Below are 26,347 nucleotides of genomic sequence, written 5' to 3' on the forward strand. Positions count from 1 at the left end.
CCTTCCAAAAACGGACAACTGGAGATGTTGGTATCCTTTAAAGGATGTTTGAATTCTTCTGATTTTAGAACAACGAACTGGAGCCATCGGAAACATGGGCACAGTCAGTGGTAGAAACAATCCTATCATTGTTGGTTCAAATGTAGTCAACTTCTACAGCTCGGCGTCGGATGGAGCAGGTAAATATGATCTTGTTCGTTACACTAATTGATATCTTGGATCAGATGTCAATGTATTTTTTTGTAGGGGAGGGGGGATGGAGATGATAGACTACACAAACATGGAAACAAAAGACGGATAGCCAATTCCACGAAAGAGTCTACATTTTTTTTTTAATACAAACCAGTTTGTAATAAGATATGGTGACGACATTAGGAGTCTTGTAATGTGTTCTTTATATACCCACACCAAATGGCACCCCGTATTGTGTGAATCACATGTGGAAAAAAAAGAAAGTGGGGAAAAATGGAATCAAGTTTTGGAGGCCTCCACATACAGTTACCAGTTTATTGTCTAAATTTATTTGTTTGTCAGTGTAAAAAAAATGTGTAGATACTATTAAACGACATCTGACAAGTTTGTGTCCAACAGATGGTACAAAAGCAAAAATATTCATTTGATTAATTTTGGGGAAGGGGGCAAATTTATTTTGTACACTGCCTTACTAACAAACTGTAAATCCCAAGTCACCATTTCTTTTACATGTTTGCCTCAGTAGAGGAAGACTATTCAATCGTTTCAGAAACAATGTTAAACTGAAATAATATATGTACATTCAATAGTGGGTTTTGCCCTCCACCGACATACATGTATTGTATAAACACTGTAAAGACAAATCTGGCGGCAGCCATTTACTGCAGTGTCAAAAAAGGCTCGCGCGAGTTGCGCTCAGGCATGTATACCCACACTTCGGGCTCCTTCGACCAATTGGAATACCAAAATGCGCGCATGCCTCGTCTTTAAGAACGCGAGCAGCATGCGCGTGAGCGTGACACCACCGCAATAAAAGCTTCTGATTCTGATCACTGGATTCCACTATATACTTAGTGTTGTCTCCAGTGTTCATGAGAAAAAAATCACTTTCGTGGGACTCGAACCTATGACCTCATGTACTTGTTACTTGTTTGACCTCAATAGGAGTAGATCCGCAGAGTCAGAAACCAGACCAGGAACCAAGAGTGGGGGATCTCAACCAAGAAGTCGGTAACAAGACCAGGGACATTTTGAGGACATGTTACGAGACAACGGGTAGCTATGTTCAGTTGAACCCTGGGGCTCCCGATGATCAAAGACCCATTGTTGGCATTTACACTAAATTGCTGGTTAGAACAAAGAAAGGTACCGTAGAAGAAGAATACTCTGACGAGACTGTATATTCCACAGAGTATGAGAAAATATTGAAAGATTGGCCTGAGACTGAGTTCAATCGTGCTATTTTATTTGGCATTGGTGGTGTCGGGAAGTCAACCATATTTGACAAGATTGCATATGACTGGGCCGATGAGACATGGGAAATCCTGAAGAGATTCAAGCTTGTCTTTCTTTTAAAGATGTATGCCCTGTTTCAAGAATCTGATCTTGTTGATTCCATTTTTGATCAACTTTTAGGCTTCAAGTCAGGAGTAGCCAAAGATGAACTTGATCAATATATTCAGGACAACTCAAATAAGGTCTTGATACTTTTGGATGGTTTTGATGAAATGAGGACCAAGACACTTGATGTAGCCTCACTCGGCTCTATCCTAAAAGCGCTCAATAGAACAGAATACAGGAAGTGTTGCATTTTTGTCTCGACTCGCCCCTCTCATCTTGAGACTCTGATGTCAAAATCACTTGTCCAAAATCCTTGCACACATGTTGAGGTTCAGGGGTTTACCAAGGAAGATGTTAATGAATACATTCTGAAATTCTGTTACGAAGATCCTGATAGTGGCAGAGCACTGATCCTAAATATTGAAAAATCCAACACGCTGCTCGCTTTCTCCACGAATCCAATGCTTCTCCTTCTCATGTGTTTGTTGTGGAGGGAGAAAAAACAACTCCCCATTACAACTTCACGCCTCTTCACTGAGGCAGTTGATTACATGTTCATAAGAAAAGGATATAGCTCCGAAGATGCATCAAAAACAGTGATTGCTATAGGAAAAACTGCACTGGGTGGATTCGTAAGTGCTGACCAGAATTTCTCATTTCAAAAAGATGAGTTTGAACAAAATGCGCTGGACCTGGCACTGAAAGCAGGCATCCTAACCCAGCAGAGAGTTATCAAAAACCTCAAATGTCACAACAACATACAATTCATGCACAAGACTGTTCAGGAATACTGTGCTGGTAAATACTTGCAAAGTGTACATATGTCAAACCCGGGATTTGTAAAGCGTACAGTGTACAAAGTTGTTCCATTTGGAGAATTTCAAAACAATTTAAGGCAACTATGTCAGACAATTGAGGGTGTTGTTTCAAATGATTTTCTTTTGCGTTTTTGTTGTGGCGACAATGAAAAGTGCATGACTGACATTGTTAGATTGCTTGACCGTAAATTCAACAAGGATCGACATAAGCCCATGTACCAATCACACGTTATACAATTAATTAGTCAACACTGTTTTTTTGAAAGCCAATCCAAAAAGATCCCACAATGTCTAACCAGCGACTCACTCATCCCATCAGATATCAAGGTGAAAAACAATACTGATGTCCGCATTCTCATATACCTTCTTAAAATAATCTGTAGGTCAGAAGTCCAGGTGCTACAACTGTCACGCATTGAAACCATTCGGATTGAGTCTGTGTCTTCTGTCAGTGGTTTAGCCTTCGCCCTGGGTTACATGGAAAACCTCAGGGATCTGACGCTCTACTGTTGTCCTTTAGTGAAGGGTGATCGTGAGAAAATCCTGTCATCACTGAAATGCAACTATTTCTTGACCAGTCTTGACATGCATGGTTGCAATACATTGGGAGGTAGAGCTGTAGAATGGGCCCCTCATATCAAACACTTGACAAGCCTTGAGATACTTGGAGTATATGGGTGCCAACTTCTGAGCATAGACATTGAACACATTGCCTCAGCTGTACATGACATGCACAAACTGACTGACTTGGATCTTGGTTACAACAAGTCATTGGGTGAATGTGCTGCAGTGTGGGCGAAGGAATTGCCCAAAATGATGCACTTAAATAAGCTGAGCCTGAGCCAGTGCAACTTGACACAGTCAGACATTCCACACATTGCCTCGGCTGTAGGTAACATGCCCAGACTGACTGGCTTGAGTCTTGGTTACAACTGGCCATTTTATAGACGGGATAAGTTACAGCCCTTCTTCCCATCACTTAGGGTTACATTGTAATTCTCCCTTGCCAAACCCACTCTTGAATTACATGTACTAGGCATAACAATATCACAATGATAACATTCTCCATAAAAGGAAATGAAATTTTACAAGAAAATCAACAAACTTAGAGAGCCTAATGTTTCAATCCTAAGCAGGACCATTCTCAAGGGCAAACATTGTAAGACATTCTTGATGTAGGTCAGTAGGGTCGCACAGCATGTAAGACAAGTAGCTGTTCACTATCTACATAAAACAATAACGAAGAATGTGAAATTTAGGAATTGTGCAATGAAAAAACACACCAACAAACAAACAAACAAACACCCCCAAGAACCCTAACCAAAAAAACAGATAATTAAAACGTGTCATTCCAGGATGCCCGTTTGAAATATAAAGGGAATATACAACATTTGCAAACTTAAAAAAAACACCTTCCAAATTGTTATGAAAAACCTTACTGGACTGTCAATGAATGACTGTCTTCATGGGCGTCGCAAGGGGGGGGGGGCAAGGGGGGCACTTGCTTCCCCCCCCCCCCCCCCCCCGGAAAAGCAAAAAAAAAAAAAAAAAAAAAAAAGGAAGAAAAAAAAGAAAGAAAAGAAAAGAAAAAGAGGCGTGTGGACAAAGTGGTGTAAATTTAATGAGTGGGGGGGGGGGCAAAATGTCCCTGCCCCCCTCTAAAACTGATAAATCGATAATGTGTTGAGAAATACAAGCATTTTTGGGCAAAAATTTTTTTTGCCCCCTCTAGAAAAAATCCTGGCGACGCCCATGACTGTCTTAAGCATCCTGTAAAATCGTGGCACCTCGTGTGCTGACATTTTTAAGAAAAGTGGTATTTTTGTATCGGCGTTGGGAAAAAAAGTTTTTTTTTTTTTTAAACTTCCCCCAATTTATTATGTTTAGTTAGTCTGAATAATTGCAACCATTACACACTTATGATCAGTGGGGTAAGGGAACCAGACTACAAGAACATGGTTGGTTTTGTTGGTTTTTTTTCCTGCACCTAAGAACACAGGAACTTCAAACAAGTCAGTGTAACAATTTTTGCCATAAAATACTAACCCCCCGAATCTATCCATTTCTAAAAATTACAGCAAAAGCAAATGTTGCATATTATCTTTAAAGATAAACATCATAACACATTCAGGATTCAGATGGTCAGTAGGGTCACACTGCGTGTAAGATAATTAGCTGTTCACCCTCTACATATGACACCGTAGTTTGTCATCAAAGTCAAACTGACACTCTTAAAGTCCGGTTAGATATAACCCTGCATCCGGGTCAGATTGGACCTGACACTCTTCTGGGTCAAAATGACAATTTTCTTTGTCAAATGGTCAGAAAGGTGACTCAAGAGAAGCGTTATTTTTACTCGGAAAAGTGTCAGGTCAAATCTGACCCGGCTTTTTGGGTTGAATCTGACTCGGAACTTTTTAGAGTGTCTATGATTTGCTGATTGGGTCAATGAGAATAGACAAGGAACTGTAGATTCGTGCTAAGAATGGACGGGGCAAATCTTGCACAAATCTACAGTTCCAAGTCTATTCTCTGACTTAAACTATTTGTGAAAAACTGGAGATTCCACGTTGGAAAACTTTTGAAGTGGCAAACAAACTTACTGTAGACCTCGAATCTTTACACATGTGCATGGAAACGTCACTAATTTAAAAACCCAGTGGATATATGGTATTCGTTGATCATGGGCGTCGCAAGGGGGGGGGGGCAAGGGGCAGTTGCTCCCTCCCCCCCCCCCCCCCCCGGAAAAGCAACAAAAAAGAAAGAAAAAGAGGTGCGAAGTCATAGTGGTGTTAATTTAATGAGTTGGGGGGGGGCATAATGTCCCTGCCCCCTCTTATACTGAGAAATCGAGAATATGTTGAGAAATACAGGATTTTTTTGGGAAAAAAAACATGTTTTGCCCCCTCTAGAAAAAATTGTTGATTTCTGAGGCTGTATGGGTGGTTTGGACCATTTCCAAGTTGATACTTGTTGGCCTGACAACAGTTGTATTTATGTATCACGTTAAAATAATGAGAAGTTCTGTGATCGTTCCAGTCTAAGATGGTAAATACATGTACATTTTGTAAAGAAAATTATATTTTTGAAGCCTCATTGGCCGGATGGTCTGAAGACTATTGTACAACATGTCAAACGTTAACAATTGAAGTTTTACTCGGAGTAGTTTTTGGGATTATTCCTACTACAAATTAGTAACGGTTTTGTAAATAATTTTTTTCAAAGAAAGTTTATGTTATATTTTGCTTATATTTTATACAAAGTTTGGTGCAAATTTTCATAGTTTTCGGGATTGTATTCGTTGAAAATTAAAACTGCTAAATGAAATATGAAAATAAAGGATATGCTTCTTTTTCCTTCAAATCTTCAAATGAACCACAAAGGGCAACTGACAAAATGCTTTACATTGTTTTCATTTTTTTCTTCATTTTTTTATTATTAAAAAACCCAAAGAATATTTTGACATATTTGGATGTAAATGAGTGTAATGTCAAATTCACTGTCTGTATTTTGCAGTGGCTGAAAATACTGCAAATTTCTCTTTATTTATTAACATCTATATTTACACATTAATGGACCTACTTTTAACAATAACTAGAAAATTCTCCTTTTTGCAAGTAGGGAAAGTCCAAGAAAATGTCCCCTTATGGACCCATACGTAACATATACCATGTCTGCTTTATCTCTCAGACTAACAAATAATTTGTTTGAGTATGGTATATTCTCCTTTCCCAGTAATAGCCTGATGGAGTAGACATATGGATTGCATTCTGGTTCCATATTAAAATACATGATGTTAGTATCTCACAATTGTTTCTGGTGTGATCATTTTGTGTCAGTCACATTCTGTTGTATTGCATTTTACCTTAAGATGAGTATGTGAGGAAGAGTGTATAGTGTGTGACTTTCTGGTTTGCTCAGAATTTAATGGTTCAAACCCACCATCACCCCTGTCCTCTGTTACGGATATTCAATCAAACACAATCCAGCACTGGTGTTTCAATCAAACGCAATCCAGCACTTGTGTTTATCGGATACCGATTACCCTATTATCCATAAATTCCCAGTCCTACTTCAATGAGGGAGATGGGTCATAGGTTAGCCGTTGCCTTCAACAAACTTGTTTTGTTTGTGCACTGAGCTATACATTTTGATTTTAACATGTTGGACCGAAACAGTTAAAAGAAAATGTGTTTAAAACCAGCCAATGTTTTATCAGTGGCTTAAAACCCGTCTGCACACCTCCCCTCCCCTATTGAAAATAGTACATCCCCCTCTCCCCCCTCCCGTCTTTCTCTCCTCCCCCCCCCCCCACGATGCTACAGAAATCACCCCCCCCCCCCCCCCACTTTAAAATCCAGCTCCCCACTCGTTCCCCTGTGGTGAGAACACTTGCTTTCCATTGATACGTTGGATACATTCCTATCTTTTGTTTTGAAAATGGAATATGAAAACGCTCTTGGGATAGTTTTATATCCAAAATTCTACCAACTTCTGGTGCTAAAATAATTTTAACATTGAGGCTTAAGTCACCAAAAATAACTGAAAATATGCAAAACTAAAATGGAAAATAGGAGTAAATTGTAAATGGGACACAAGGTGCATGCAGTGGCAAGGATTGCATTGAAAAAATACCTCGCATGGCGGCGTAGCTGGGGGGGGAGGTTGGCCAGTCGCCCCCCCCCCCTGCAAATTTGGCAACCAAATAAAAGCACAGTTGTATCATGTTACCATGATTAGCAACCATAAGTGCTTTTTTTCATGTTTTTGGTGTATTCGAAAACGAATACCCACTCGAAAACAGCTCTTCGTTTTCGAGTGGTTCGTTATTTTCGAGTGGGTCTTCGGTCTTCGTTTTAGGGGTCTTCATTTTCGATACATTGTAATAGCCTTCAAATGAGTCTTGTGTGAATTTTATCCTGACTAAGGGGGGGGGGGTTAAGGGGGTATATACACTATTGTGTGATATAGTGTGCCTGATCGTCGGTTTTGAACAGCTCCCCTATTGTGAAAATGGAAGAATGGTACCAGCCCCCAGAATGTCCCAAGAAAAAAAAACCTGTGTACATTTCAGCACTATTTGCTGATAAAAAAATCTGAAGGGCCTGACCCCCCCTGCAAAAATTCCTGGATCCACCCCTGACAGGTCTGTATTTTTATCCCCCTCCAATGGACAATGGTACTCACAATTCAGCCTTTGTAAAACGGAACCCCAGAAGAAAAATTCTAAACTACTTTTCTTGTTTTCAGTTGAGCAAGTGATTCAAAGAGAGCTATTCCTCCATGGTTAACAACATTTGAATATCTGATTTTTTTTTTTCATTCCATTTTTATTCAGTGCAGGTTTGAGCTGTGCTTTCCAGTGAACCAAAATGCTCCCCAGCTGCAAAACGGGGCTTCTCATCTTAACCTCGCCGATAAACCAACTCATCAAATGAATCAGTCCGATACTGTGCCATGCTGCCAGCTGCATATTGGAAACACTCTACGTACAGCTGCATCCCGGCCTTGACCACGAACTGGAACCGTACAAACAGAGACCGATTCCCGTTACGCAAGATGTCTGCGCAACCATCACTGCAATCTACGCCAAGTCGGCGCAGCTCAGCTACAAGGGCAAGATGTCAGAGTACTCGTAAACAATATAAGTAACCGGTCTGGCACCTTGCCTCCCACTAAAATTCTCAAAGGATAAGTCGGTCTGGTACTGACTGACTGCTCCTCTCCAAACAAACTCCAAGCGTTACTCAAGTCGTGGTTTTTATTCCCAACAAATCCTGTTGTGGAAATCATACCAGAGTCTGTCTGGTTGAATGTCAACTGTTCTGCACCAGTGGATACTGATGCTAGCGAAATAGACTGTTTGCCGGTTAAGAATTACGGAAGCGACGGTTCTAGGTGGAACGTTCGATCGCATCCACACTGGACATAAAATCCTGCTGAGTGAGTCGGCTATCAGAGCAGAAGAGAAGATTACAGTTGGTGTGACAGTCATATCCATGCTGCAACGTAAGAACGCATCAAATCAAGTATAAAACAACCTTTATTACATTTTTTTTCTCTTCATTGGCTGAGAGTAGGTCATAAATGTATAAGTGTTCAGTATTTTATATTAATACAACACCTGAATATATCCCCCTCATCTGATTGCAGGGAAAACACTACCAGAGTTGATCCAGCCAATGGATGCGCGCATCGCGTCTGTCCGTGACTTCATCCACGATATCAAACCACGCATCTTACAGTCAGACTCCATCGTGCCCATCACGGATCCTTACGGCCCCAGCGTGGTGGATCCAGACATGAGGTGCATTGTGGTCAGTGAGGAGACCAAGAAAGGTGGAGATGCTGTCAATAGTTTTCTGCTGTAATGCTTCGGTTCAGTACGTGACATCATGTAGCTGCAATCGGCTGAATGAGAACGTGTCCCGGATGCTGATTTCGGGTGCAATTCACTGAGCTAAAATTTAATCAGGTTAGTTATTAAGCACCCTTAATTAGATTTTGGGCACTTTTGTTGCTTTAAATGAAAAAAATGCTTGAATGACAAATGACATACTCTACCTTAAAATTATTGTAGCAATACCAAAATAAAAATTTTTAAGAGATTAAAATGCACCCCTTTCACCCCCATCCCCACAAAAAGGAACAAATTTGAAGAAAATATTTTGACTACGTATTTCAAGATTTGAGAGTATTATTGTCAGGCTTTAAAAATTCTTTTTTTTTAATCTTGCATTCAGGGTCTGTGTGTACTAGACGTACATGAGATATCTCTGGTAGAGGACAACAATCATGCTGCACATGAAGAAGCCAAGATAAGTTCCTCAACACAAAGGATTGGACTCCTGGGAACACTGCTCAAGCAACCCACGGAGTAAGTTTTTAGGCCAAAGGTTGGACCTTTTTGTAAAGTGCTTCGCTCTGTTAATCAAGGAATAGGCATGTTTATCACCACAAAGAAACATTTTACTCAGTTCAAATTAAACTCATGTGGTTTATTAATTAAAAATCCACATTTTGCAGCATAACACTGATTTACAGATGTATCCACAAACATAAAAACCTTAAGAACTTATTAATTGAGTTGAAAAAAATAGTATGGAGAAGCTTCAATTGCATTTATGAGAATACAACCTATGACGTTACAAAACTGCTTTATAAACTCGTATTCTGAAAAAGATATGCATAATTACAAAAAGTTATAAAATGGTTAAACAAATGTAAAAACCTAATATTTTAAATGGCTTGAGGAATTGAACAAAGGAGATAGAGTGCTAATTTTTATTGGGTTTTGTTACAATGAAATTTGGTATTTATGCACAGTGCCCACATGTGCAGTATGCAGGGCTGAATGGAATGCGGACTCAATCAAGTTTGAACAAAAAACTTCGAAAATGGTTGAAATGGTTGTCAACTTTTATAAAATTTCCCCTTAGAATAAAGATCTACCTGGCACCCCATACGTGATTGGTCTGACCGGCGGCATAGCCAGCGGGAAGTCTTCAGTATGTAGACGGCTGGAGGGGCTCGGTGCTGCAGTGATTGACTGTGATAAGCTGGGGCACAAGGCCTACCTACCAGGCACGCAGGGATTCAGGAGAGTGCTGACTGAGTTGGGACAAGGTGGGTGCTGGAAAAAAACTCCAAAGTATTTTTCAACAAGATAAGGCAAGTCTAGTAAAGCTGAGTGGACAACATTCACAGAGCGGAAAACATATTCTTTTCGTCGTTGGATTGAAAATGAGATTTGAAGGTTTGCATGGTGGACATGAACAACGAATGGGAGGTTTGCGGTAACACCATGTGAATGATATCTCTTTGTAATGTTGTTGTGGTTCTGAGAAGAACCAGTTGGTTTGAAAGTTTGAAAAAATTATTCCCTCATGGTGTTTCCGCAAACCTTTCATTCATTAGTGTCTCCACCATGCAAAGCCTCAAATCGTACTTAAGAACCAGTTGGTTTAACTCGACGTTTCGAATAGTGTGCTCTGTTTGTCAACAGGAGATTGATGACGAACAGAGCATACTGTTCAAAAGGTCAAGTTAAAACAACTGCAGTTAACTGGTTTCTTTCAAAACCATGCAACTCCAAAGAGCTATCATTCACATGGTGTTACCGCAAACCTCCCGTTCATTGGATTGAAAATGGCTGAAAAGTTTGTAGAATAAGCTGTAGTGGTATTACGTGATGGAAATGAGAGATCCACTGTCACCACTCGCATGGAGACTTGACTTACTGCCAACACATGTATCATGAAGTTACTAGTAATGAGCTGTGTCAGACTAATGGACATCTGGTATCCACTAATGCAACGACAGTCATTTTCTGAGGTGGCACAGCGGTAGCACCAGGCTCGTGCAAGTCGCGCTCAGGTAGTATGCACGCACTCGGGGGTCCTTGGACCAATAGGGCTACCAATGCACACGCGTCTCGTCTTAAAGAAAGTGTGCTTCGTGCGCGCGGGCATGGCACCACTAGAAAATGGCTTCCAATCTTGTTCGATGAATTACACTGTAGATGAAACATGATTTACATGAATAGACAAGCCTCGTAAAGCTGCTCCTAGACTGGTGTAAGTCAGTCAGTGAGATAAATAGCCAGGCTAATTCAAAGGTGACTGTCAGTCGGTGAATCTGGGCGGTATAACAAGGACTATAGGCTGGACCTGTCTGAGACCGTCAACAAAATTCTGGGACCGGCGGGAAAATTTGTCAGTGATTTTGATTATTTTGAAATCATCGACTGTGAAGGGTGTAAAACGTATTTGTTCTGCAGATGTTGTTGGCACTGATGGCAGCATCAACAGGCATGCCCTCGGCGCTAAAGTCTTCCAAGACCGATCCCATCTGGACCGGCTGAACCAGATCGTCTGGCCGGAGATTGAGGGTCCTGGGTGATGGAGGATGCCTGGTGTGTGTGCTGGATGCAGCCGTGCTGATTGAAGCGGGGTGGGACGGGTTGTGCTATGAGGTGTGGTCATGCATTATTCATAAGGATGAGGTGAGTCACGCCTCCCATTGAGAGATCAAAGCTGTGTGGGATGGGTACTGCCATGAGGTGTGGTCATGCATTATTCATAAGGATGAGGTGAGTCACGCCTCCCATTGATAGATCAAAGCTGTGTGGGATGGGTACTGCCATGAGGTGTGGTCATGCCATAGAGCTATATTAAATTACTAGAGCGCTAGCTTCGTGTACAAAGTAATGCCTGCTGGGCGCATCCATGTTTGTGCACAAAGCTATGGAAACCTAGAAATTTTGTACGGCTTTTGTACGGCTATTTGCATATCTGCGTTTGTTTTCCATATTGGTGCGTTATCGAAGCCAATACGCCCAAAACCGAAATGCACGATCAGCAAATGAGTATTCACTGCAGATGCTTTTTTGCCATCACGTCTCCGCGTGCAGAACGATGAGTTAGTGCTCTAGTAATTTAATATAGCTCTTTGGGTCATGCATTATTCATAAGGATGAGGTGAGCTACTTTATTTTCCCATTGGGTGATTGAAGCTGGGTGGGATGGGTTATGGCATGAGGTGTGGTTATGCATTATTCATAAGGATGAGGTGAGTCACACCTCTCATTGGGAGATTGAAGCTGGGTAAGATGAGTTCTGCCATGAGGTGTGCATGGTCATGCATTATTCATAAGGATGAGGTGAGCCACGCCTCTCATTGGGTGATTAAAGCTAGGTGGGATGGGTTATGCATGAGGTGTGGTCATGCATTATTCATAAGGGTGAGGTGAGTCACGCCTCTCATTGGGTGATTGAAGCTGGGACGGATTCTGCCATGAGGTCTAGTCATGCATTATTCATAAGGATGAGGTGAGTCACACCCCTAATTAGGAGATTGAAGATGGATGGGCTGGGTTCTGCTATGAGCTGTGGTCATGCATAATTCGCAAGGATGAGGACAGTCACGCCTTCCATTGATGAGTGAAGTTTGGGTGGATTAGCTCTACTATAAGTTGTGGTCATGCATTATTCAAAAGGATGAGATAGGTCACACCTCATTCATTATGACAAGACCACGCCCCTTTGAGCATCTTTGCACACAGTGTTATTATTGGACTAGCCCACATTTAGTGCAAAATTTTAAAAAATGCACATGAATCATTCACTACAATATAAACAGTCATGTCCACTTCTCAGTCACTCTGAAATTACACTCCATTCTCATTATGTGATACTCAGCTTAACATGTGTAAATTATAACTAGAGTAAGATTTGTTTCTGCATTTTTACTTTGGTGACATGGTCCTTGTAGTTTATTCTTTTTCATCTTCTTTCAATTTTGTTTTTTTGCCAGGCCTTGAATCGTGTTCTAGACAGGGATCGTCTACCAGAGGAGAAGGCCAGACAGCGCATAGAATCCCAGCTCAGTAACCAGGAACGTGTGGATCATTCCAATGTCGTCTTCTGCACCTCCTGGGAGCCAGAGGTCACTCAGAAACAGGTACAAGTTGGGTTTAGCCTTTTTTTGTCGAGCCCTTCAATGAATATTATTTTTTACCTATTACAAAATCCATCAATTCACACAAAAGTTTGGGACAGAAGAGGAAACCCCCCCCCCTCCCTCAAAAATAGACTCCAATTTTCACAAGAGCTGTTTTTAATGTGCTTAACAATAGTCACTTTATACATGTACTTTTTTGCAATTAAAGACATTTTTCTTCAGTCAGGATTTCAAACATATATGAAGAATTTTGTTTTCCAAAAAAGCTGCAAATGCTTTTTCATCTCCTCTTGGAATCCCGCCCTCTCCTGGCTGCCTAAAGCCAGTTGTGAAACCCTCATACATTCTGTGCCAAGTGTTCCTTTCAGTCAAAATCAATCAAGTGACTGTTCTCAACAGTTAAAAATTCCCAGACTACATAAAGCAGGATTGACTGGCTGAGACTGTTTATGTAACTTGATACAGCTGTGCCTTGACTGTAGGTGATTGATAAGCCAGCTGTGCCTACTGCTTGTCTTTTGTCTGTTGAGTGAATATATGACTACTCACTGTGCTTGCTTGAAATGATTATGATCTGACTGTATAAAAGGCTTGGAAGGGGAAGAGGATTTAGTTTTTGACTGTCTGTGACTGTTCAGATAGCAGGAGGGTTAATTCAAGAATATATGAAAAATATAGTTTAGAAATTATGGCTGTTATACATGTATATACGTGTATAAATTTGTCATAACCGTGCAGTTTTTTCACATTTTTTAAACGGATATAGCATTTTGGAAACACTCTCTATCAAAGTAGGTGCACAGGTCAAAAAGTACCGTACCTCCCCTCTTACCACAGCGATTTCATTAAAACCATGCTGACAGAAGTTGTACATTGTCTATCCATTTGATTGTATCTTAGGTGGAGAAGTCTTGGGCTGGGCTTATGGAGAGAGATTACCATCTCGTGAAGCTAAACCACAGCAGCCTAAACTATGACGGCGGAAGGCACCAGGAGCTTGATGTAGCTTTGATGTCATCAAAGGTATGACACAATCTACTATGAACTTGAACTGTGGCTGAAAAGTAGGGTGTGCTATTTTGGGAATCAGGTACCCGACTGAAAAAAACATGGGTACCTGGGTACCTGTTAAAGAAACCCAACCCCAAAATTTTAATCTCGGAGGTTGCACGGGATGCGACACTTAAGAATAATGGTTGAAGGTCAGATCGAAACCCACACCTACTCACACACGCTTACATAGGCATAGAAGTAGGGTACTTCCTTTATTCTCATGTACTAAAATTTTGCAACGTCGCACACTAATGTCAAAATGCTCTTATTTCAACCAGAGTTAATGTCCTGGGATGAAATTAATATCCCTTTTCTAAAACTCTTCCATTTGCGACGGATCAACCCACCTTGGAAATTCCTAGTTTTTTAGTACAATCCATATATCTATTTCTTGAAAAACTTGTGGGGTACCAAACCGGTACCCCGCAAGTCGGTGGGCATTCCTTGTGGGGTACCTCCCATTGTTCCGGTACCCCACAAGCCAGTGTATGTACACGCACACAAGTGTGAATTTGCCTGCAACCGGGGACCTATATTGTCCCTCTTTTGTTTGTCCTAACTTTTTAGGACAACCTCCTATATGTTTTGTACCCGAATCCAAATAGGGAACCTCTCGGGAATTGGGGACCCTATTGTCCTCTATTGTTCATCGTCCCCTATTGAATGCAGAATTTCCCACAGAACCGCTGCACAGTTTGCCCCTAAACTCCGTACTATACCTCAAGTCATGACATACTCACGTAATGTGCGCAGAACAATCATCGCTGGATGCTGTAGTTTTTTTGGGCCAAAATTATGAAAAATATGCCCTTTCCGCACTGAGCCAACCTGACACTTGAAATGTGCACACATTATGATCATCGATCGATGATTTTCTGTTTGCTCGGAGCGCCGCGGGGGTTTCAGTACAAGCGAAATCATTATATGCGCATGCGTACAAGTGCAAGTGCAAGTACCGTACCCCCTGCGGCGCGCTCCGAGCGAACCGAAAATCATCGATCGATCACAACGTGTGCATGTTTTAAGTGTCAGGATGGCTCAGTGCGGAAAGGGCATATACATGAGTATTATATGTCATGAGGTGTAGTAAGGAGTTTAGGGGCAATCTGTGCAGCGGTTCTGTGGGAAATGTCTCTGTTTTGATGGACGTTTTTGTGCTTAATTGGTGTTTTGTGCTGCAAACAATTTTGCGGGGTTCTGTGTCTATGAGGCTCCGCTCATAGTTCTAGGAGTAAGCGTCTGTATCTATTGAGCTTCCGAAGTGTTCTGTTAATCTGATATACGTTAACATGCCGTAACGATAGTATTTAAAAATTGCATTACAGCTGTCGTAACGATAGACACTACAAATATTTTTAACTCTAAAAAAAAATTCCAAACTTCAAAATTTTTAATATCATTAGAATTGTTTAGCTGGAGTTACCCAGCCCTAAATTTTATCATTGGGTTGTCATTTAGGGCTGGAGGAAGTTTTTCACTTAAACCAGCAGCGTTGGCAGGTCCCACCATGGTCCTCAGCATGACCGCACGGTTGTCTCTTCTGCCTCCTTTTTTCACTGCAATTGTAGGCTGAATCTTCATCGTGGATCGTTTTTTACTTCAAGGACCTGTGTAATGGTTATTCCAGGCTAGGTTTGGGTGAGTTCCAGTTGAAATTAGTGTGTAACAGGGACAAAAGTGCACATTTTCGAAAAAAATTTTGGGACCTGCCAACGCTGAAAAACTTCCTCCAGCCCTAAATGACAACCCAATGATAACATTTAGGGCTGGGTAACTCCAGCTAAGAATCCTTATTATAATAAGTTGATTTTTAAATCAGTTTTTTATCTCATTATAAAAAAGTTATGATTTTCTTCTGGAAAATCGCACGATGTCCGAGCTATGTCCAGGCCCACACCGTGTTGCGACCAGACAGTGCCAGACTGCACGCCATCAGACATGGGCAAACTACCGCGATATCCTGTCGTTACGGGTCCCTCTTTAGTTTCGATCAAATTAGAGTCAAGGGTGTTTTTTATTATTCAAAAATGACCTTTTCAACCTGAAGAAGACTTTTCCCAATTCTAGTGACACCTTTTTTTGTAATCTTCAACAGTTTCCTGGGGTAGAAGTTACGATTTTCGTACGGAATTTACCATGTTTACAGTTGGTACTGTGCAAGTCAGCGCGCCTTGCGCTTTCACAGTGCATTGCGGTGATAGCCATCTATATTTTCGTGTTGAATTTTTCGTCATTTTATCCTCAAATTTCCTCAAAAATTCAAAACCCTGCCCTCTATCTGTGACATATGCCTGCAAGTTCATAAAGTCGCCAACTAGTTTGGTAAGTCAAATAAGTTAAATGTGGATTTTGTTCTGTTATAGGGAACTGGGCCAGTATCTATACGATCACCCCAAATTTATTAAGTTCAAATCACGCTTCGGACAACACGGCAACACAGAACATACGTGCGTACACATAATCGTAGTTTCCGCCTGCCAGACTAAATACAGGTAGGCATATAAATCGGCTGTGCCGCACCAATGCGCCATCATTTGTTAACAAAAAATTATGTCCTCCTGAAAGTCTAAGTGTCCGAGAAAATACTGTTTCATATACGTTTCATCGACTCCTTACGCATGCATTTTGTAATTAAATAATTGTTACAAAAAATGTTATTTTTTGTTGACTTCGAAAACGAAACAATTGCACCCCTCTATGCTTGGCCAAATTCACCGAACCGCACATCAGAATGACCAGTGTTTTTTTTCTTGTACAAGGTTTCAAGTCGACCCTGAACTCCAAGTAAGCAAGATTTAACCACACAAATGTTGAATTTGATGCACAAAAGTGGGAAAAAAGGTTGATTGAAAATAGGTATTTTTTATTCAGTTCTAGATATAAATTTCTGAAGGGTCGTTTCGCTGGCCTCCCTACCATTTCCACTTCGCCCCTTGTCCCTTCGCCTTTTGCCCATTTCCACTATGCCCCATCGCCATCTTCAGCCCACTTCACATTACGTGCGCATGTTGTACCAGCATTACGCTGAACATGCACAGTGAGTGTTGTTTTGGACTTTCAAATTGTTACCATGACAAATCTTTGTCTGGTTCCACCGTTTAGAAATGCTTACATTGTCATTGTGACTTTGTATTCAGGAGACGGGAATCAGACCTATTGCAATTTTGGACTTTATTTCCATAAAAAAATCCGTCAGAGCCACGAATCAGATAGCAAAGATGAAATATTCTGCAATTACATGTATTGTAGGATTTGATTTTAAAACGATAAAGAAAGAAAATTCTTAATTTTGAGAGAAAGAAAAAAAAAAATTAATGAGTTGCATGGCCATCATCCCACCTATTTTTTTTCTGGCTTATGAAACTTGGAGCTGAAAATATATATTTTACCAGCTCATTACCCTTATTTTTTATCCAAATGTAGGATGTAATGTTTACCAGGCCTTAATTTATTTCTGTATTTGTGCTTAAACTGACGAGAATGTTACCAGTCAGGGTCTTGTTCTGCCTAAAACCTTGAGTCATCTCACAGTATCAAAGTACAAAAGCCTCAGAGATGAGATCCTGGTTCTCCATTAGCAGTTTGTCTTAAGATTTGGGATCCTATTACATTGTAAGTCGGGTATAATGTGGGGGGGGGGTCTTTAACTTCAACTGTTGGAGGGAAGGCATCCCCATACAGTGAACCACCACTATAATGAACGCTGCTATAACAAACAGTTGGCTATAACACACATCCTCTTTGGCTCCCGAAATAGTAAATTCTATAATAATGCACAATCACTATCAGGAACGACCACTTTAAGAAACAGTTTGAATGGACCCGTCCTGTTCCTCAATATTGTTGAGAGTGAGTGGTTTTCTATGTGACCAGATGTGGCTTCTTGATGCCCATTTTTTTTTCTCCATTGTCTGATTCTGGATATTAGCTGGCTGTATAGGGCATAAAGCGATTCACTTCAGTGACTTGGAAGTACCCACATAATACTGGGTAAGGGCCAGCGCTATAGACAAATCTGGCGGCAGCCATTTTCTGCAGTGGTGCAAGGCTTGGGCAAGTCAGGCTTGTGAAAACTATCTGGTCACCGGATTCCACACTACCTGCCAGAGACGATTAGGCCTTTTTAATACAGAACCTAATTGTTGGTACTTTACATCGGTACAGTAAGATTACTTTAACCCTAACAATACCCATCCAGCCAAACTCCAACACCAGGGTTTGTTGGAATCTGTTAGGATGAGTACTGCACTAGTAAACTGAGGCATACCACCAATAATCAGAGTCCAACAGTCCCTTGTGTGCCTTTTTGGAGAATGTTCAATTTTAATTTTTAAACCTATGTGCGATGAGTTACCATTGAGTTTGCTTGTGACTAGTAAACTCAGTGGTAACTCACCTGTCAGGAAATTGACAACTAATATGTACAAAGAACACCAAGTTTCCACCTACATGTAAGTACATGTAGTAATTTTAATTTAAAATTAGTACTTAAGTGAAAAATTGGTGTTTCTTTGTACTTGTTAGTTGTCAATTTCCTGACAGTTCATATTCTCATCTTTCCCACAGTTAATTGTCTGGATGTATCCAGCTGAGGGGCCTACTGTATCCTGGAAAAAGTTCTTGCAGATAGAAATGGTGGACAACATCCAGCTTCTTTGTGATCCAAGCAACAAAGAAAATCATCTGTAAAAAGGTAAGTTGACTTGAGCATTGTTAAGAACATGCTCATTGAGTATTGAGAGAATGTGCATTCTGGCAAAATGCAACGGAACTGGACACGGGCCGTGGCGGGGAAAAAATGCCACCAAAAAACTGAATGGGAGTGGGTTTTTTTTGGGGAGGGGGGATTTTCAGATTTATTTATATTTGTAATCTTTGATATGTCTACTACATATATTTTATAGAAATACCTTACAAGTTGTGGAGTGCAAGTGTTTTCATGGAAAAAAAATAATTGGCATCTTTCATTTTCACAAATACAAACTTGAAACTTTAAATGCCTTTTTCTCAGTGCTTTACTTTATTTGACACGTTTATGAGAGTGAACTTTAAATTGTCATAACTTGTCAACACAATATCTGATTGGTGGTAAGGAGCATTTCATTCTCTTTCTTAATACGCAAAAAACCTCTTATTGGGGGTACCATTTCTTAGTAAGACATTTGGTTAGTTTTCTTTCAACTAGACTGTTAAAATAGGATAAGTAAGCAATCTAAAGTATAAACTTCAGGACTTTGTGTCCCATTAAACAAATGCTTGTAACTGTTCATTGGTGTTGCCATTTCACTGTTTTACCATCCATAATTGATGAAACCTCTGTTCATCACCACATGAGCTGTTGTTCCTCCCCAGAGCAAAGAAGTTTGGAAACACCCAACATGGCTGACAGTCAGCAAGGCGTTGGCAGCGGGCGTGCCCGTGGTCGGGGGGGAGGCCGCGGTCGTGGGCGGGCCTCTGCAGGGCAGCAGCAGGGCCTGCCCCGGCGGCCTGGGGAGGCAGTGCCTGCCACACCCATGCCTAGTGGTGATGCTGAAGCCATGCCTGCCCCAGGGAGGGGCAGAACCAGGGGTGGGGCTTCCCAGGTCCCTGGATCAGGAGGTGGGTATCTATTGACAGACATTTTTCAGGCTGAGAGTTACACGTAAGGTTGCTCCATCCATGCTCTTCAACATTATTTGATTTTTTTCTTCTAACAATTTTCAATTTTTCAAATAAACAACAATTTCATGAAGTTACACTTTCATTTTGTAAGTGTTTTCATTTTTGCATTGAATATTAAGATGGAAAACCTCCTCTTTTTTGGTCTATTGTAGACACTTTCAACCCTCTGAAAATATGAAGCCAGAACTTGTTAAGTTCGAAATGTCAGGCTGCTTACATTTTTACATTTTTTATATTTCGGGTCAATCCAGTCAAAGCAGTTTGCAGCAGTTTTATGCATTTTCATTTTATTCATTTTCTCTGAAAAAATATGCTTTTATTTTGGGTTGTTTTGTGCCCATAATGTATGAAATACATGCCTGAATTATTGTCAGCCGCAAACAATCTGAGAGTTGTAAACTAATTAACCCTCCTATGCAAGCAGCAAGTGTGCAAACATACAACCTGAAACAAGTTGTCCTTTCAGTCAAAGCCAACCAAGTAACTGTTTTCAACAGTTACAGGCTGCCTGTCTACATGAAGCAGGATTGACTGGCTGTGACTGATTACTTGATTCAGCTATGCTTTGACTGTAGGTGATTGATAAGCCAGCTGTGCCAGCCACTTGCCTGCTTTTGTCGGTTGACTGAATTTGGCTAGTCACAGTGCTTGCTTGAAATATGATCTAACTGTTGGTGACTAGCCTGTGTAAAAGGCATGGCAGGGAGGAGGATTGATTTGTTTGACTGTCTGTGACTGTTCAGATAGCAGGAGGGCTAATAAGCATGGATGGAACTTTTTTGCGCAATGTTTCATACAAAAGTGATTATCTTTTGTATAACTAGAAAAATTACAATTTAAAAACAAAATCTATTTTTGGGGGGTGAAACTTGGCACAAAAAAACTCGAACAAATTTACATATACATGTACATGCTCTAATATGATGTTGCAAGACATGAATTCTTTGATCATTCTATAAGTTTAGGGTTCAGAGTGTGACACTTTTGTCCTACCCTTGGTGCTTTATTTTCCATAAATTTGTATTTGTTGGGTAAGTGGTTTGCTATTCATAATCACTCGAAGAGGATGACTGCATTTAGGAGTGTATCTAAATTATCAAATCAAGATGTCAGATGTTACAGGGACAGGAAAAAAGTGGACCCCAAATTTATAGATTGACCCTATAGATACAGTGTGAGTAAAAAAAACTATACACTTTTAAAATTGGCCATAGTTTCATTCTGTAGGAATATAGATAAGATATCTTTATATGTAGTTTTTAGAGTAACTCTTCCTGCCTCTTTTGGTGACATTTTCACCGGATTAGTTTTCATGCATGACTGCACAGGGGACAATTAAAGGGGTCGGGTGAAATCTGACTTGTGCCAACTGGTTTATACTCACACTGTTTAAACTACTTCCTTTGTTACACAGCTGCTATAAGCATGGAGCAAAGAGCGGCCATGGCCGAGAGTTACCATCCTCATGCCCTGAGACCAATGCCAGCTGAAGCGCCCCCTACAGCTCAGATGGCAGCGTTGAGCGTGGGCGGGGCCCAGGGTGCTGAGGGAGGGGGAGTCAGTGGCCGCGGCAGACAGACAGAGCTCCGCTACGGAGAACAAAAAGCAGCCAGACCCATTGATAAGAGAGGTAGGTCTGGTGCCCTGTAATCCCTGATTGATGTGCCAATAAATATTCCATTTTCTCATCTAAAAGCTGTCTTTAAAGGTAGGGTAGATCATTTCGTCACCGACACCACGAAGTAACACCCATCTACATACCAGTAAAAACTAGCAATTGGAGAAAACGGCAACTAAAGTTGAACGCCTTCTAAAACAACAGTTTGCGTCAAAACGACAGAGTATTTTCAGTTGGGTTTCTCGTTGTGGACACTTGATGAATTGAATTTATTAAATCTGCTGTTTTTCACTCGTTTGTGTATTAAATAAACAAGAAATAAGAGAAAAAAGATGAGTGTTAGTTCGTGAAACCGAAAAAGCTGCGAAACTGTAAATTTTCGTTTTCACGAAGTAACACTCTTCAATGTATTTAACACGAGAAAAGTGCAACTTCAGGTCAGCGCGCGCGCGCTCATACAACTTGTTACAAGAAGAGTGTTACTTCGTGAAAACGTTTTTGCTCACTTATGAGCAGAGTGCGCGCCATGCATTGCAATGGAAAATAGAACTTGAGTGTTACTTCGTGAAAACGAAAATTGTCACTTTTGCGCAAAAGTTGCCATGGATACTTAGCGTAATTATTAAAGTAAAGCTCTTGAAGCTTTGAAACTTCGTGCAATGGTAGGCCTTGATGAATAATGTTTAAAAATCCAAAAAACTGAAAATCGAAAAAAAATATGCTTTAACACGGTAGAGTGTTACTTCGTGGTGTCGGTGACGATTTGTCATTAGTGCAGTTTTTCCCACGGCGCCATGAAAATACGCCTTGGGCCTAATTAGCTCACTATGTTGGTGGGTAGGTAAGTTTGTTTCTGCATTCAATAAGGGACAATAGAGGACAAGGGGGTCCCCAATTTTGTGCCTAGTCATGTTTTAAATTGCGCCCTAAATCAGCGTCTGGGACAAGAGAATGATTCAGTATCCAGCATTGCCTTTGCACAGGCACCTACCTCACAGCAACAACAGCATTTAATTATAAGATGGAATTTTGCGTCGGGGTGATATAAATCAAATTAGGTTTTGCCCTTCACCGACGTTTTTAAACACTGTATACTCAGTGTGTTACCTCCCAAGTGAAAGTTGGAAAAATCACTTGGGTGGGACTCGAACCCACGACCTCCTGCTTTCTAGTGCAGATGTCTTACCACTCGACCACCGAGCTAACAGGATCGGTTGGCCGGTTCGAATCTGATGTACATAGCAGCGGGTATTGCTTAAACTATTATAAGATGGAATTTTGCGTCGAGGTGATATAAATCAAATTAGGTTTTGCCCTTCACCGACATTTTTAAAAATTTCATCTGATAATAGTTTATGCGGTTCGAGTCCCACCCAAGTGATTTTTCCAACTTTCACTTGGGAGGTAACACACTGAGTATACAGTGTTTAAAAACATCGGTGAAGGGCAAAACCTAATTTGATTTAACAGCATTTAAGTTTGAAGTCAAAGCTCTCTGTCACAATTGAGTGAGAACACGTGTACAAACTCCATTGTACATTAAAAAACACGCATTTTTCTCATAATCTTCCAGGCAAGAAAGGAAAGCCAGTGGAGGTCTTGACCAACTGTTTCCGCATGAAGGCTGCTGATCAGTGGCTTCTGCACCAGTACAGCGTGGACTTCAGCCCCGTTGTGGACAACCCTAGGGCACGTCATGCCCTGCTACGGGCTCACTCTGAGATCCTAGGCACCCCCATGGCCTTTGATGGGATGATGTTGTTCCTGCTCCGAAGGCTTGATGAGCCGGTGAGTAGATGTAAAATGTGTTTTTAACCCTAACCTTCCCAAATTCAAAATTCTCTCTGCAAAGATAAAAGATTTTGCAGGATTGAGGCTACATGGCAAAAGTATGTCACTGATTTCGAAAAGAAATATTCTTAACATGAGATAAATGCCATATTTCTAGGAACCTCCCTCTATCTTCTAAAATCCTCAGCTGTATAGGAAATCAAAGTTGCATTCTTTGTTCCTGCCCCATGTTATGTGATTTTAGCTGGGCTGTATACCTTCCTCAAAACTAAGGATCTGAGGATCTGAGAGTGACAGGGCTTTCACTACAGGGTAGTAAAAAAAAAAACGAAACCAAAATGTCGGGACTATTGTTTCAGTGAAGTTCTGCATGTAGCACTTTAAAATCTAGCATATTAAAGCCCAATTCATAAGCTTTCTTTTAGTAAAAGAATCATTCAAATTACTCATGTACTTTTCAAGTTACAGAATTTTTAAAACAACCATCGTTAAACATTCTGTCCACGGATCACAAAAAGGTAAGTGTTCTTTTAGTAAAACGAAAACAAATCAGATAGGGATGTGTGTGAATTGTTTTCGTTTTTACTGAAAGAACGCACACTTTTTTGTGATCCGTGGACAGAACTTTAAAACGGTGGTTGGGTTTAAAATTCTGTAACATGTACATGAGCGATTTGAATGATTCTTATACTAAAAGAAAGCTTCTTAATTTGCCTTTCATACCCTAGATTTTGAAAGTGCAACAAGCACAACTTCACTGAAACAATAATCCTGACATTTGGGTTTCATTTTTTGTACTCACACTGTCGAGTTACATACATACATTTCACATATTTTTCGGAAACGATCAATCTCAACACAAGATGCAAAGTTATAAAGATGTTTTCATGAGATGTACATATATTTTCTATACTTATTTTTGCCTTGTTTTGCAAACTCTAGGTGACCAGGTTTCAAACCAAACGCCGTGACTCTGATGACATCATCACCATTACTGTGGCTCTCAAGAATGCACTGCCTCCTACTTCACCAACCTGCATGCAGGTTTACAACATCATCTTCCGCAATTATGTTTGCTTTTTTTTTCATCATTGCTAAAATTAACCCTTACCCCCTATTAGGCCATGGGCCGAAATCTGTATCAGGTCTAGAAGTTGAGGTTCGTCTTACCTTCCTGGTGTCAACTTGCAATAAAGTCACTTTTACTAATTCGATAGTGCTGAATCTGGTTGTTCACATTGGTCCAGATTGCACATTAATGTTATGACAACATTTTTGCTCATTATTTAGCCAATTTTTGGTCAAAAATAGTATTTTTGCCATAAATGCTATGTTATAAGTTCAAATGCTTTCAAACTCGACACAGATAAATAGGAAGTCGGCATGAAAAATATATGTTATTATTTAAGGTATGACGCGGTGCTTAAATTTTTGAATTTTTTTTTTGTAGAATCAATCCTTTCAAACATGAGCATGATGAGATTTCAACATGGAGTTATTTAGTAAGGATTTATATTAAATGTACGTACCACTGTCGTCCCTTTACAACACAAATCAATCACAAGTCATTCAGTTTCAAGTCAATAAGTGACACACTATTTGTGACCTGTTCTGTCAAAATCAGACTTTTCTGGGCATAAGGTCGAAAATGATATTTCTACATATTGTTAACATATGTTCTTTTTCGTTTTAATAGGTGGTTTGATTTTTGAAACCGGTCATTCCTGGGCAGAGTTATGCTATTTTGAAGTTCATTGTGTCGAAAAGTAGAAAACGGAGAAAATGGCCACGAATGTCACAAAACAGTTATTTCTTTAACTGATATACCTTATCAAAATCATCAAAAATAGTATATGTAGAGTTCAAATTCGGGTTTCAAACTTTTATAATATATTTTAGACATGTTCAGGATTACAAATATGCAAAAATTTGAAAATCGATAAAAATTACCCCCGCAGCATTTTTTGGCCCTATCTCAATTTCAACCTCTGCCCAGAAGCGTCTGCTTTTGACAGAACAGGTCATTTTTCCCGAATCTTTGATTGAAAAATCTCCAAAACATTTTAATTGGTCATCTTTAAAGCCTCTCTGTATAGAAATTAAAAAGTTGATGGGCTTTGAAAAAAAGTTGAGTTTGGGTGGAAAAGTAGGAATGTAATCAGTTTGCTGTCAGGTCAATTTAAGTTTTATGGACATAATGCAATATTTTCAAAATTATCAACAAGTTGTTAACAGTGACAAAGATGCACCTTTACAATGCCTTCTAAGCTATTTGCACAAAATGTTTAATTTCATTTCATGGCCTCTTAAAAACAAAGACACAATTTTGAAGTATATTTTTTTAAGAAATTCAATGAAGCATAATACGTGCTCGCAATTATTTTTTCACATTTTTACATTCACTGTTTTAGGATCCTTGGATTGGTTGGCTTTGAGCAGATTGGCCGGAACTATTTCAACCCCAACGCCAAAAGGGAAATCCAGCAACACAAGTAAGTGAAACCATTTAGCTCATGTCTTAAGTTGAACGTAGATGTGAAATATCTGTAGCCATAGGTCAGCATGGCTTTGAGTTTCTTTAAAAATTGTTTGAAGTAGCGGAGATTGTATATAGTAATAGACAGAGCCATGAAGCAGAAATATGGATTGCCATTAAATATGAGAGCCTTTTGTGTGGATTTTGCAAAACATCTTTCACTTTTGCAGGTTTGGTAGTAAAGTGAGGAAATTTGACACTGCACATGTTGGCCTATATCGACTTGCTATATGTCACCTGCCATATCATAATGAGGAATAAACTCCCCCCCCCCTTTGACTTTTCAAGTTACGTACATCATGTTAATACCAAATTTGTTTCTGTAGCTTAATGTACTCCCAAGATATGCCGCAGGAACTTCATCAGTGTCCCACCAAATTTTACCAACCTCATTTCGAGAAAAACGGCTTTGAAGAAAGAAATGCACATTGCGCTGCGAACAGCAGTGGAAAACGTTCTTCAGTTTCCAACTTTTGGGGATATTTGTTCCCAACAAAAAGGCAAAGTGTGAATCTTGGATAACTTGGCTTTTCAAAAATAAAAAAAAACCAACATTGATTTCAGGAGTTGATTACATTGTTTTGGGGGACATTCCTCATTTTGCCGCAGTAGGTCACATATTGTCGCTTTGCTCACGAAGTGACAAAAACTTTAAAAATTGACAAAAGTTCATCCAGAAACAATCGCATTTGAAGTTATTTATTTTTTCAAAAGACATTTTCGACTACTTCGCAGTAAAAGATTTTGGAAATGTTTGCATTGTCCCATAGCTTATGATTTGCTCTTTGCTAATTCATAGTTGTTTGTTAAAAATAAATAATTAAATTAAACAGTAATTCATTAATAAAACTTGTTTACGCTTTGTGAAAACATCAA

The 26,347-nt window shown here is 40.1% G+C and overlaps 3 protein-coding genes across 4 annotated transcripts in view; all 3 read left to right on the forward strand.

Moving 5' to 3' along the window:
• LOC119719748 (bifunctional coenzyme A synthase-like) overlaps positions 1-18,552 on the forward strand; it is a gene marked incomplete at its 5' end in the record, with an annotated part of 28,718 nt that extends 10,166 nt beyond the window's left edge. The window contains 2 exons of the mRNA XM_038189241.1: positions 9,791-9,977; positions 18,432-18,552. Coding sequence (XP_038045169.1) covers positions 9,791-9,977; positions 18,432-18,457 — 213 coding nt within the window. The remainder of the gene's footprint in view (positions 1-9,790; positions 9,978-18,431) is intronic.
• LOC119719303 (phosphopantetheine adenylyltransferase 1-like) lies at positions 7,689-8,745 on the forward strand. The gene is made up of 2 exons (XM_038188713.1): positions 7,689-8,360; positions 8,505-8,745. Exons 1-2 carry the CDS (start codon positions 8,351-8,353, stop codon positions 8,720-8,722), a joined length of 228 nt encoding a protein of 75 aa, XP_038044641.1. The 5' UTR covers positions 7,689-8,350; the 3' UTR covers positions 8,723-8,745.
• Positions 12,679-26,347, forward strand: part of LOC119719302 (piwi-like protein 1) — a 32,679-nt gene continuing 19,010 nt past the window's right edge. Inside the window, exons 1-6 of one of the 2 annotated variants that reach the window (XM_038188711.1) lie at positions 12,729-12,812; positions 19,218-19,463; positions 20,941-21,156; positions 22,718-22,932; positions 23,878-24,002; positions 25,347-25,427. In XM_038188711.1, the coding sequence (XP_038044639.1) occupies positions 19,244-19,463; positions 20,941-21,156; positions 22,718-22,932; positions 23,878-24,002; positions 25,347-25,427 (857 nt within the window). In that variant the 5' untranslated portion in view covers positions 12,729-12,812; positions 19,218-19,243. Of the gene's footprint in view, positions 12,813-13,712; positions 13,836-19,217; positions 19,464-20,940; positions 21,157-22,717; positions 22,933-23,877; positions 24,003-25,346; positions 25,428-26,347 lie in introns of both variants that reach the window. The other variant, XM_038188712.1, reaches the window with a different exon arrangement.

This window comes from Patiria miniata, unplaced genomic scaffold (genome assembly GCF_015706575.1).
Source record: "Patiria miniata isolate m_02_andy unplaced genomic scaffold, ASM1570657v1 HiC_scaffold_8, whole genome shotgun sequence".
NCBI classification, from domain to species: domain Eukaryota; kingdom Metazoa; phylum Echinodermata; class Asteroidea; order Valvatida; family Asterinidae; genus Patiria; species Patiria miniata.